The sequence below is a fragment of the Lactuca sativa genome, chromosome 5 (assembly GCF_002870075.4).
Source record: "Lactuca sativa cultivar Salinas chromosome 5, Lsat_Salinas_v11, whole genome shotgun sequence".
NCBI classification, from domain to species: Eukaryota; Viridiplantae; Streptophyta; class Magnoliopsida; order Asterales; family Asteraceae; genus Lactuca; species Lactuca sativa.
The window spans coordinates 77118688-77130649 of NC_056627.2; the positions used below are offsets into that span (position 1 = coordinate 77118688).

Sequence of the window (11962 nt, forward strand, 5' to 3'; positions counted from 1 at the left end):
GCTGAAACCCTGACTTACGTTGGGCATAACCCAAAATTACGCCGGGCGTAGTTCGGATCAGGCCGATGACTCCCCCCCCCCCCCTTCGGATAATATTGGATTTTATATTTAAATTAAATATTCTAATTATTATGACGCTCACGGTTTAACGAACTCTACGACTTTCGTTTATATTACTAAGGCTAAATATCGCTCTAAAATAAATTCACTTTTTACGTCATTCAGCGTCGTTTCGGTTCTGTCGCGAAACTTCGACAGGTCATAACTTCTTCGTTATAACTCGGATTTCGGCGTTGTTTATATGTACGGAATCCTTGTAACATATACTATAACTTAGTTAAGATTATTAATTCTAAATAATCTTTCATCAAAAATTCATGTTGACGCTTATCGTTTCTAAATTGACTAGCCATAATCAACGAGCGTTACAGAGGTCTTGCATTAACAGAATCCCTTCGGCGGTAGCTCTCTCTTGCAAGGGCATTTCTATTCCCAACAACTCTTGTCATTTATGCTATGATGGGAGTAACAAGACTGATAATTTTTTATTGGGCTGCTCTTTTACTTATAATTAAGGGTGTTCAAAATACCCGTATCCGAAATTCCGATCAGAAATTCCAAAATTCCGAATCCGAATTATACAAAAAATCGGATATCCGAAATTTCAGATATCCAATTTTTCGGAATCGGAATTGGCTAGTGTTTTTCAGAGTTTTCGGATAATTCGGATATCCGATATCCGAAAATTTTGATTTTAGTTTATACATTATTTGTTATTTTAATCACATGTCTTATAATATGATTGTTAATAACTAATACATATTCATAATACCCTTAATTAAATACATATATTACTTCATATTCCTTTCTAATTTAAAAATATGTATTTCTAATATAAAAATATGTATTTCTAATATAAAAACTTTCAAATTTGAACAAAATTTTAAATTTTCGGATATCCGTTTTGGTATCCGAATCCGTATCCGAAATTTTGGATACAGAATCGGATACCAAAAATCAACTATCAGAAATTTCGGATATTCGAAATTCGGATATCCGGTTATGAACACCCCTACTTCTAATGTGTTAATGTGGAATTTTAGTTTGTGTAAAATATTGTGGCAAAATTTCCAATCGGTGAGCGATATCTTTAAGTTTGCTGTAATTTGGGACAATTGTCCCAAAATACGAAAAATTCTTTTGACTATCCTCTATGGTTATCTATGGTGTGTTTGGAAAGCGATAAACGATAACCTATTCAACAAGGCTCGAATTTCCTCCTCGAAGTTGACGGATAATATACTCTCGATGATCTTTGGTTGGGTTAAACATAAGGGAAATTATGGAAATTATTTTGTAATTCCGTTTGTTTTGTTCTCTTTTTGGCCAGCCTTGCTCTTTAGGTTGTGGCTTTAATAAAATCTCGGCCGTTTTAAAAAAAAAAATGATATATAATGTAAAAAATGATTGAATATAAATAAAATAAAATAAATCGTTATCCTTATAGGCTTTTTTATTTTGATTCAAACCCCCTCTAAGAGTCCCCTCTTGTACATGTTGACTTGCCTTACGGACAACCTCAAGGTGATATTAACAAGACAACCGGTAACTTATCCCGTTAACTTACTCTCTTACCTTCCCCTCACGTCTCCTCCAAGAATCTCTATACATTACCCCTTTCCCGCCAAAAAAAACTAAACAGTAATGGACTCCGATCATCCCTCCACATCCACCTTGGATACACCACCGCAGCCACCACCACCAATCGACTCCAGCCAGTACCCACCTGAGCCTCTCACCGAACGCGTCCTCCGTGCACTTGAAAACCGTCTCCTTCTTCTCCACCGCTCTAACAACGACTTCTTCATCTTAGGCGCCACCGGAAATGTCTACACAGTCACTCTCTCCGCCACCCCGTCCTGCACATGCCCTGACAGTACCACCCCATGCAAACACATACTCTTCGTCTACATCCGCCTTCTCTCTGTTTCCCTAGACGACCCTTGTTTATGGCGCCGCACCCTCCGCCCTTGCCAACTCACCCGCCTCCTCTCTGCTCCCGTCTCTGTAGATGCGGTTGCTGGTGTAGCCATCCGACAACGCTACCAAGAACTGTATCTCCACCGTGCCACAACAAACCCAGATGGGGAGGGACCCCCGGTGCAGGTGGAAGAGGGTTCAAATTGTCCGGTGTGTCTGGAGGAGATGGGCAGAGGGGATCGGAAACTGGTGGCGTGTGAGACTTGTAAGAATCCGATTCATGAAGAGTGTTTGATGGCGTGGAAGAAGACCAGTAGGAGAAGATTGACGAGTTGTGTGATATGTCGTGCAAGATGGAGAGATCCAGCTGAACGAGAGAGGTATATTAACCTCTCGGCGTATGTTAGCGCAGATGAAAACACCATACATGGTCAACAGGATGTAGATTATAGTGGGGTGAATGTAAATGATTAGAGATATAAAAAAAATAGAGATAGACTTTTTATTTCTCTCATTCATATTTTATTTATTTCTTGTCCATTTGTTTGGAATTGATGGGATTAATTCAAAATATAAATAGAAACATCTACTCGCATACCATGCAGTGTGCAGTTAACTCCCACTTAATTCGGCTAGCAAGTCCAACGTTGTTATTGATATGTTCTTTTTATCGGGTTTTGTAAAAAGTTGGGTTTAGTGGTTAGATTTAAAATGTTTGATATACTCATTTAAGAGCTTTTGATTCGGTAGACTCCTCTAATATTTCTCTTACTCTGTTAAATTAAAGGTTATATTTAACTTGGTTAGACCTTGACTCAATCATATCTTACTCGATCAACAATCACACAACCATTAAGTTTGTATGAACCGAGAAACAAGAGGATCATGCCTTTGAATCTTTGAATAAGAGGTTGTTTATTAAGGAGCTAATAATTTCCTTGTCGAAGAGAAAAAACGATTGTGGTGTATGTAGATGTTTAAGAATATATCATTATAGAGTACCTAAACACAACTCAAACAATTTAGGTGTTATAAAGCACCTAAACAATGTACTATGTATCAGTATAGAGTACCTAAACAACTAAACAATGTGATTATACATAAACACACAACTCAAATCTGAATAGGTATGTTTATTATTTGAATAAAAAAATCATATAATTAAACAATTTGCTACAAATATTCAGATTTTTGGATTGGTTTTCGAAAAAACCGAATTATTATTTAAGATTTTGGATTGATTTTGGTTTATAAAATAAAATCTGAATGGTCTAAAATATCCGACTAACAATTTTTATTTATTTATTTATTTTATTTACTTTTAATATATATCTTTAGTATTTTAATAATTTACTAATTTTTTAATATATCAGAAAGTCTCATTTAATACTTTATAACGTACTTTTTATAAAAAAAAAGTTTTTATCTATAAAATTTAAAATTATAATATATTTTTTCTTAATTTGTAGTTGTTTATAAATTTTAAATTCATAACGATTTAAACTATTTTCTCAAGTTTTTTTTATTGATTGGGCTAATACTAAAGTTATATATTATGTATTGCCTCTTAAAAAACAAATTGTAAAAATCAATCAAAACAAATTGCAATTTGGTTAGTTTGTTATATTTAGGTCCATATTTTGAAAATCAAAATCAATTTAGATTTATTTAATCGGATCGGACTATCATCCCTAAATTTGACAATGACATTCTAACAAATTAACATAACGTCTTTTATAGTATGACGGAGAGATTGTCTTTTATTTTTTCGTTCTTCTTGTGTTTCTTAATTGATATAGAGATTGCATTTTTTTTTGAACCGGCAAATCTAATCTAGTCATAAGCTAACAACACCTATTCCACCTGTGTCCACAACGGGACTTGAACCCTCGACCTCAAAGAGGGAGGACACCACCTGATACCGCTGGGCTACAAGCCCTTTGGTGATATAGAGATTGTACTAACTTCTTTTCTATATAGACCAACTTTTGTTTGACTACACAATCTGCTATTAGGACATATTGTCTATATTTTACAATTCACAGAAAATACAAAGTTAGTTTATTAAATACAAGTTACCAATATCATCAAATCCTAATTGACAGTTTGTCCATATTTTCGATGCCAACATGTGACGACCAATTTTTGTGTTTTCGGATAACATATATTTCGGCCCAACGTACCTAGCTGTTTACGTGAAACTTACCCAACTAGTTTTAACAATATTCAACATAGTAATTATAACGATATAAATGATCGTCAACGAGTGTCATCATACATAAACTAAACACATGGTAATGAAGCATTACTTACAAAAAACATAATTAGTCATGTAATTGACAAAATAGTTTTATATAATTATTTTTAGACATAAAAATGTTCTTTAAATGTGTTGTGACTTTTTGAAAGGATTCCTTTAATTAATTCTCCATATTATTTCTATATATAGCCCGAAAACAGTAAATATGTCTGAATGACCCACACAGAATGCACATTGAATAATGATTGGACATCTAAATATCTAGTGAGCCATGCTTTTTTTTTCTTTCATATTGGAAGTAATAAAAAATACAACATGAACAAAATGTCATTTACATTTTACAAGACATACGACAATCTCAAATGACATGTACCACATGTTAATCAGGACTGGCCCAAGGCATCAACTTTTGTTTATTCTTTTGGGTATGCATTTCATTTAGGCCCAAGACATATTTCCTGACAAAGACTCCATTTGAGGTTTGAGAAGGCAAAAGTCGAACGGGAAAAAAGAAAAGAACACCTTAAATTTCTTGGTAAATTCGTCTTGCATGCCTAATTCCAAGAGTCAGTTGAACCGAAGAAGACGAGGAGACGGGAGTTTTATTTCAAATTTTTAGTTCTTCTTCTCGACCTCTCCCTTAGTGTCTTTACAACTTTACACTACCAAGAAAGTCGGGTTTTTTCTTCTGATTTTGTGTTCAAATTTGATATTACTAGTTTTTTTGGTTAAGTGAATGTCTAAAACGTATGAAGCAATACATAGGGGTGAAGACCAATATATGCTAACTTAATTAACACTGTAATGCTTAAGGGCATCCACAATTTGGAGTTAAATAGGAGTTTAATAGAATTAAATTGAATATAATATAAAAGAGAAAAAACATAGAGTTCAATGGGATTGAACCTCATATTAGCCTATATCAATGCAAAATGGTGAGTTTTTTTTTTTTTTTTTTTTTTTTTTTTTTTTTTTTTTTTTTTTATGAATTAATTATAATATACATATAGTTGGCATTTGATTGAACTCTCTTTGTTCAACCTCCGTTATGCCATAAAGACTGTCAACCAAAATCAACAATTACAAGTAGTCAAGCACATTAATAAGGGTCATGATTTTAAACCAACCATTCTTTTCATATTACAAAAGACATTTTGGTATTTTAAATATTTTGTGTCATTTATCTAACTTTCTTATTCCTTTATAATTTGTAAATCTAAAAATAATATTTTGTATTTTGTATATTTTATTTCATTTTATTTGTTTATTCGGAATAAGTTAAACATATTAACTATTTGCCTTACAAATTGAAAATTTTCCTTCTAATTTTTCAAGAAATTTCGATTTATATTAAGAATCAATGAATTGTCTTTTATTTATAAGTCCCTTCTTGTACATGTTGACTTGCCTTACGGACAACCTAAACCTCATTTTAACGAGGCAACCGGTAACTTATCCCGTTAACTTACGCCCTTACCTCCCCCTCACGTCTCCTCCAAGAATCTCTACATCACCTACAATACCCCCATCACCACACCATTTCCCCACAAGAAAACCCAAAAAAAAAATGGAACCTGCACATCCCTCCACCTCCGCCGCACCACCAGCACCACCGCCACCGCCGCCAGCAGACTACACACAATACCCACCTGAGCCTCTCACAGAACGAGTCCTCCGTGCACTAGAACACCGTCTCCGTCTCCTCCACCGCTCTAACAACGACTTCTTCATCTTAGGCGCCACCGGAAACGTCTACACAGTCACCCTCTCCGCCGCTCCATCCTGCACATGCCCAGACCGGACCACCCCATGCAAACACATCCTCTTCGTTTACATCCGCATCCTCTCCATCTCCCTCGACGACCCTTGTTTATGGCGCCGAAACCTCCATCCTTGCCAACTCACCCGCCTCCTCTCAGCTCCCGTCTCTGCAGATGCCGTTGCCGGTGTAGCCATCCGACAACGCTTCCAGGAAATGTATCTCCACCGTGCCGCCACCAACCCGGATGGGAAACGGCCGCCGGTGGTGGCAGAAGAGGGTTCGAATTGTCCGGTGTGTCTGGAGGAGATGGGGAGAGGTGATCGGAAACTGGTGGCGTGTGCCACTTGTAAGAATCCGATTCATGAAGATTGTTTCATGGCGTGGAAGAGGAGTAGTAGGAGAAGATCAACGTGTTGTGTGATATGTCGAGCAAGGTGGAGAGATCGAGCTGAACAGGAGAAGTATATTAATCTGTCGGCGTATGTTAGTGAAGATGAAAACGATCAACAGGGTGAAGATTATTGTGGGGTGAATTTAATTAATTAGAGACTAATGTTAATTTCTCTCATTTTTTTTTTCTTTTCTTTTCTTGTTCAATTTGTTTAGAATTCATGGGATTGATTTAACATGTAAATACGTACATCTATTGTTATTAATATTGACAACTCTGAACCTATCTGTGTCTGTCTAGTGCAATTTTTAATCGGACGTGGGTTTATTAATATGTTTATGATAGTTTTGAAACCTTGATAAAATATGACTTTAACTCATTATGCCTAGCGAACCATAAACAATTCCAATCAACACATCTGTTTGGTAATTATTTCCGTTGTTGTCAAACAGTAGCTCGGTGGTCGACTGGGTCAAGCGATTAATCGGTTTGGTGGGGATTAATCGGAGGATTAATCGGGACCATAAATTACTAATAAAACTATTTTAAAACTTAATATATCCTAAGAAAAAAATTGTATTTGAAGATTTAAAATGTTTAAACTTTGAAATTTTGAAATATTTGGTATAATATTTGAAAATTTGAATATTAAAAAATTTAAAAATTTGAAGTTTTGAAAATTTTGGTTCAATTTCTGAATTTTAAATTTTTTAAAATATTCCCGCCAAGGACCGCTGAGGACCGCCAAGGACCGCTGAGGACCGCCGAGGACCGCCTAGCCTGAGTTTGACCGATATTGATCAATTTCCGCCAAACATCCCTAATCGTAATCAGTTGCAAACCGTCTAACATTTAGGCGGCCGTCTAGGCCGATATTTAAAACACTGATCAAAACAAATTGTTTATTTTGTGGTGTAAACAATGCAAGAAAACCTAAACATGGTGAGAATGAAGCCCGTTTTCAAACACATCTTAAAAATGTAAAATTTATATAGTTACAAGGTTCGGGGACCAAATGTTGTTTTTATACAAGTTTAAGGGGTCAAATGTTTCCTTTAATCGGTTATGTGTGTAAAATTTATGTGTGTTAGACCATCTCCAATGCACTGAACTCATATAAGTTCAATGGATCGATACATATACATTTCATTCATTATACAACTTTATTCATTAAACTTTACACTTCATTAAACTCTATACAATTTAATAGATTGCCACATTATTTATAATTTTCTTTTTATTGTTATTTTTTAAAAAAATTAATTAGCATGAAAATATAAATTAAAAGCTACAATTAAAATTTTAAAATATAAAATAATATATGGTTTACTTTTAGTTTTCTTATTAATCCCATTAAACTCAAAATTCCTATTGTGAGAAATGAGTAGGATTCAATAGAATGGGAAGTTCAATCCTTATTGAACTCTATACTCTCTCTCCTTACACACACACACACACACATATATATATATATATATATATATATATATATATATATATATATATATATGTGTGTGTGTGTGTGTGTGAGGAGAGAGAGTATAAAGTTCAATAAGGATTGAACTTCCCATTCTATTGAATCCTACTCATTTCTCACAATAGGAATTTTGAGTTTAATGGGATTAATAAGAAAACTAAAAGTAACCCATATCTATTATAAGTGGTTAATGTATTTTGGTAGTCAGTGAGTATTGGTTGATATTGGTTTTGATTAACGCTTTTATAGATTAATGGTTATGGTTAATGGTTAATATTGGTAAATGATAATGGTAAAAAAAATGAGATAAAAATAAAAATATTTTGCTATAAAAACTGAAAAACATAAAGTATATTGTTATATAAAAAAAATTCAGTGTTTATAACATTATATGATAGAAGATTATCCCATTTAATTTCAAATAATTTCCTTCTAAATTTCCGATTCCAAATATCATGGGAGAAGGGGGCAAAATGGACAGCTGCACATGACCCTATTTTTTTATTATATATTTTTATTTAAAAATCAAAACTTATAATAACAATAAGAGCCCATTTTCTTTGGTTCTTCGTGAGCCCTTCAGGATATTTAATTCTTTAGGACCGGTCTTGCTAAATATAATTACATAATACATATTTAATATTATATTATATTAAAAACATTCATTAATATTATTGGTTCGGTTCGGTTTTGAATGAAAACAATAACCTAACCATATATATTTGGTTAATCAAAAATAGAAACCACATCACCTATTGTAATATAGTTATTGTTAAGTTGATTTTGGTTAGTTTTTTTTGTTAATATGCACATCTCTAGTTGCTACTAAGGACGATACTAAATTAAAGCTAGCAACAATCTTTTCTAATCGTATAGTTGCTAATAAGGACGATACTAAATTAAAGCTAGCAACAATCTTTTCTAATCGTATAGTTGCTAATAAGGACGATACTAAATTAAAGCTAGCAACAGTCTTTTCTAATCGTTGTTGAATTAGTAACATAACTCTATGTTTGATTTGTCTTGCACCACCATAAAACGCATTTGCAAGATAAAAGGGGGTTATAACTTATAACTTATAATATGTACAAGATCTCATGAAGATCAACTTTGTGATTTCACTTTATCACTACAATCTAGTTTATATAATGAGGACTATAATTCTGGCACGAAAACCACTATATGCATCATCTTATAAAATACTTTTATAATGAGATTAATCTCCATGAAACACTTGATTAAAAAAAAAAAAAAAAAAAAAAAATTCGGTTAAGATAGACACCTTCTAAAAGTTTATAGAGTAATGATGTGTTTATAGATTGGTGGTGTTAGAAAATAAATAGGGGGTGTAATTGATATTAATAGTAATCCTAATGGAACATACTTGTGGCAATTTTTATCTATCGCGATTCGCGAGGGAGTTGTAAATTCTAATTACCAAAATAGATAGACGATGGCAGAAGCAAGAACATACGTGGATTCCGGCAATCTATCTCGGAAAGTAATCGCAATTGCCGCCGGAGAAGCTCACACTCTTGCTCTCACCGGTAATAAAATCTTATCCAGTACTTATCATCTATTAATTGGCACCACCACCACAATACAAGTTTCGAGCTAATGGAAGCTTTTCGGCTTTTTAATTTTGTTGTATGAAGCTGATGGTGATGTATATTCATGGGGCAGAGGAACCTTCGGCCGGCTCGGCAATGGTTCGGAGGTTGATCAGTTTTTTCCGGTGAAAATTGAATTCAGTTTGACGGATAAGAGAGATAAGGTCAAAATTGTTGGAATATCTGCCGGTGCTTATCACAGTCTAGCTCTTGCTGGTAATATTTCCATCCCTACCTTTTCCCCAAATATCAGTTAATCCAATTATTTAGTGGATTTCGATTAATCAATTTTACTAATTGCCCTAGATATTTTCCAAGATTCTGAAATTGGAGCATGAACTGATATGTTGTTCCTAATATACTATGGTTGTTGCATCATCATTGCTACATGATGCCAACATTGTTACAATTCGCATATATGGTTTGCTGAAGTAGGATGCTGTAAAATACAAATATATGAAAGTGCATTGCTAGTTAATTGCATTTAACCCTAGCAAATAAGGTCATTGCAATATAATATCTGAAATCTAATATACAAATTCTGAAAACGTGGCCTAACATTTTCTTTCTCTAATTTTCCAACATTTATCTCAGATGATGGTTCAGTTTGGAGCTGGGGCTACAATGCTTGTATCCTTTCGAATTATGACATGACATGACATGACAGGTTTTGTTGTACTGTGTTTGATGTGACATTTGGATTAATGTGACAAAAATTGCAATTTTTCTTGTTCCACCCAAAAAGGTAGAACAAGATGGGACAGAAACTTGCTCTCGATCTCTCGTATGTGCAAAAGACGAGAATGCCCTCCTCATCCTCATCACAAAAAATATTCCTAGAATGCTTTTCCAGTCATGTAACAAATGGTCCAATGTAGACCATAGGACATATTAGTAATTTATATCCTTGACAATGAGGCAGATGGTCAACTTGGTTTTGATGGAGAGAATTCTATTGTTCCATGTTTGGTGAAAATGCCCATGACAGATGGATCGGCAACCGAGAATGAGAAGGAACTTAAGGTGTGGACTAAAATACCCTTCTCTTATTCCTATTTAATAAATTATGTCAGTAATTTACTTTTCTACCCAGATTTCTTCGGTAAAAGCGGGAGGCATGATGTCACTAGCAATCGATAACCTCGGGACACTTTGGATGTGGGGCAGCTGCCCGGAACAACAAACACCTACCCCAATATCCATTAACTTCCCTGGTCACACTGTCGTGAAGGTCGCGTGTGGAAGCGAACACATCGTGGCATTAGCCAAAAATGAAGATGGTATTCTAGTATGCTATACATGGGGCAATAACAATCACGGGCAGCTAGGCCTCGGGCACACGGAAACAAGCCCAAACCCTCAAATAGTCGAAAAGTTCTGCCCGGATTCTCCATTGGCACCTTATGAAATAGCATGTGGAGCATTTCATACTTGTGTACTCACTTACAAAAAGACCGAAAGCGTTACACAGAAAAGCGTATGTTGGACTTTCGGTCTTGGTGATAACGGGCAGCTCGGTCAGGGAACCACGAAAAGGTCAATGTACCCGGAAATGGTGATCGGGCTGCCCGAGAATTCTCGTTTTGTTTCGGTCGCGTGTGGTTTGTTCCACACGAGTCTAGTTTCATCATCGGGTGAAATTTGGTCGTGGGGTATGGAAAACGGGCTCGGGTTATGCCCAGAAGCTACTTTTACTGAATCCGACGGTGGAGATGCGCTCACTCCTCGTTTGATCAACGGCCCGAATTTCCCTGACCCCGTTCAAGTAGCTTGCGGGGCGGCCCATACTGTTCTTGTAGCCGAAAGTGGCTACAAGATTTGGTCATGGGGGCGAGGGAAAAATGGGATTCTTGGAAATGGTCATGAAAATGACCATTTTACCCCTAGGGTTGTCTCATGGCCCCCACAGGGGCCACGAGACGAGGAGGAAACGGTGGTTAAGGATGATGGTGTGGAGAGATTAGGGGCGGTGATGGAAGAGATGGAGAGGGTTAAGTCTAGGGGTTTGGTGATGGAGCGTTATGCGGGGTTTTTATATGGTTTGCTATTTGGGAAGGTTTTTGAGGGAGATAAGGATATACCGATATCGTTTAAGGAATTAGGGTCGTTTGATGTTGGGAAAGAGTGGGAGGATATGTTGGAATCTTGTGATAAAGGGAAGCTTGTGCGTTTGAAGATGTTTTATAGGAATATGCTCGAGGGTGTTGAGGATAAGATTATGAAGGATAAAGTTAAGGAGATGATTAAAGAGTATATCGGATCATCGGGGAGTAGTGGTAGGTAAATCTTGTGTGGATTTTTGCGGGTTTATGTATATTTTATACTTTTATCTATATTTCGATCTTTACAAGTAATTTCTAGTTAGAAGTGTTAAAAGACCCTTCATTTCAAAAAATATATATGTTAAATGTATTATTTTACTTGCAATTTCTTAATGTCAAACCGAACATCAAGTTTTCCTACCTTATATCATATAGTGTGG

The 11962-nt window shown here is 35.3% G+C and overlaps 3 protein-coding genes across 3 annotated transcripts; all 3 read left to right on the forward strand.

The window, feature by feature from the left end:
• The first annotated feature begins 1477 nt into the window (after positions 1-1477).
• Positions 1478-2639, forward strand: LOC111907082 (uncharacterized). Its single transcript, XM_023902873.3, has one exon. The coding sequence runs from the start codon at positions 1705-1707 to the stop codon at positions 2452-2454; it is 750 nt and encodes a 249-aa protein (XP_023758641.1). The 5' UTR covers positions 1478-1704; the 3' UTR covers positions 2455-2639.
• A 3131-nt stretch (positions 2640-5770) lies between these two features.
• On the forward strand, positions 5771-6684 carry LOC111907089 (uncharacterized). Its single transcript, XM_023902881.3, has one exon. The coding sequence runs from the start codon at positions 5808-5810 to the stop codon at positions 6546-6548; it is 741 nt and encodes a 246-aa protein (XP_023758649.2). The 5' UTR covers positions 5771-5807; the 3' UTR covers positions 6549-6684.
• A 2537-nt stretch (positions 6685-9221) lies between these two features.
• Positions 9222-11907, forward strand: LOC111907087 (ultraviolet-B receptor UVR8). Its single transcript, XM_023902879.3, has 5 exons — positions 9222-9417; positions 9526-9696; positions 10075-10110; positions 10403-10503; positions 10574-11907. Exons 1-5 carry the CDS (start codon positions 9324-9326, stop codon positions 11762-11764), a joined length of 1593 nt encoding a protein of 530 aa, XP_023758647.1. The 5' UTR covers positions 9222-9323; the 3' UTR covers positions 11765-11907.
• Positions 11908-11962: the final 55 nt, after the last annotated feature.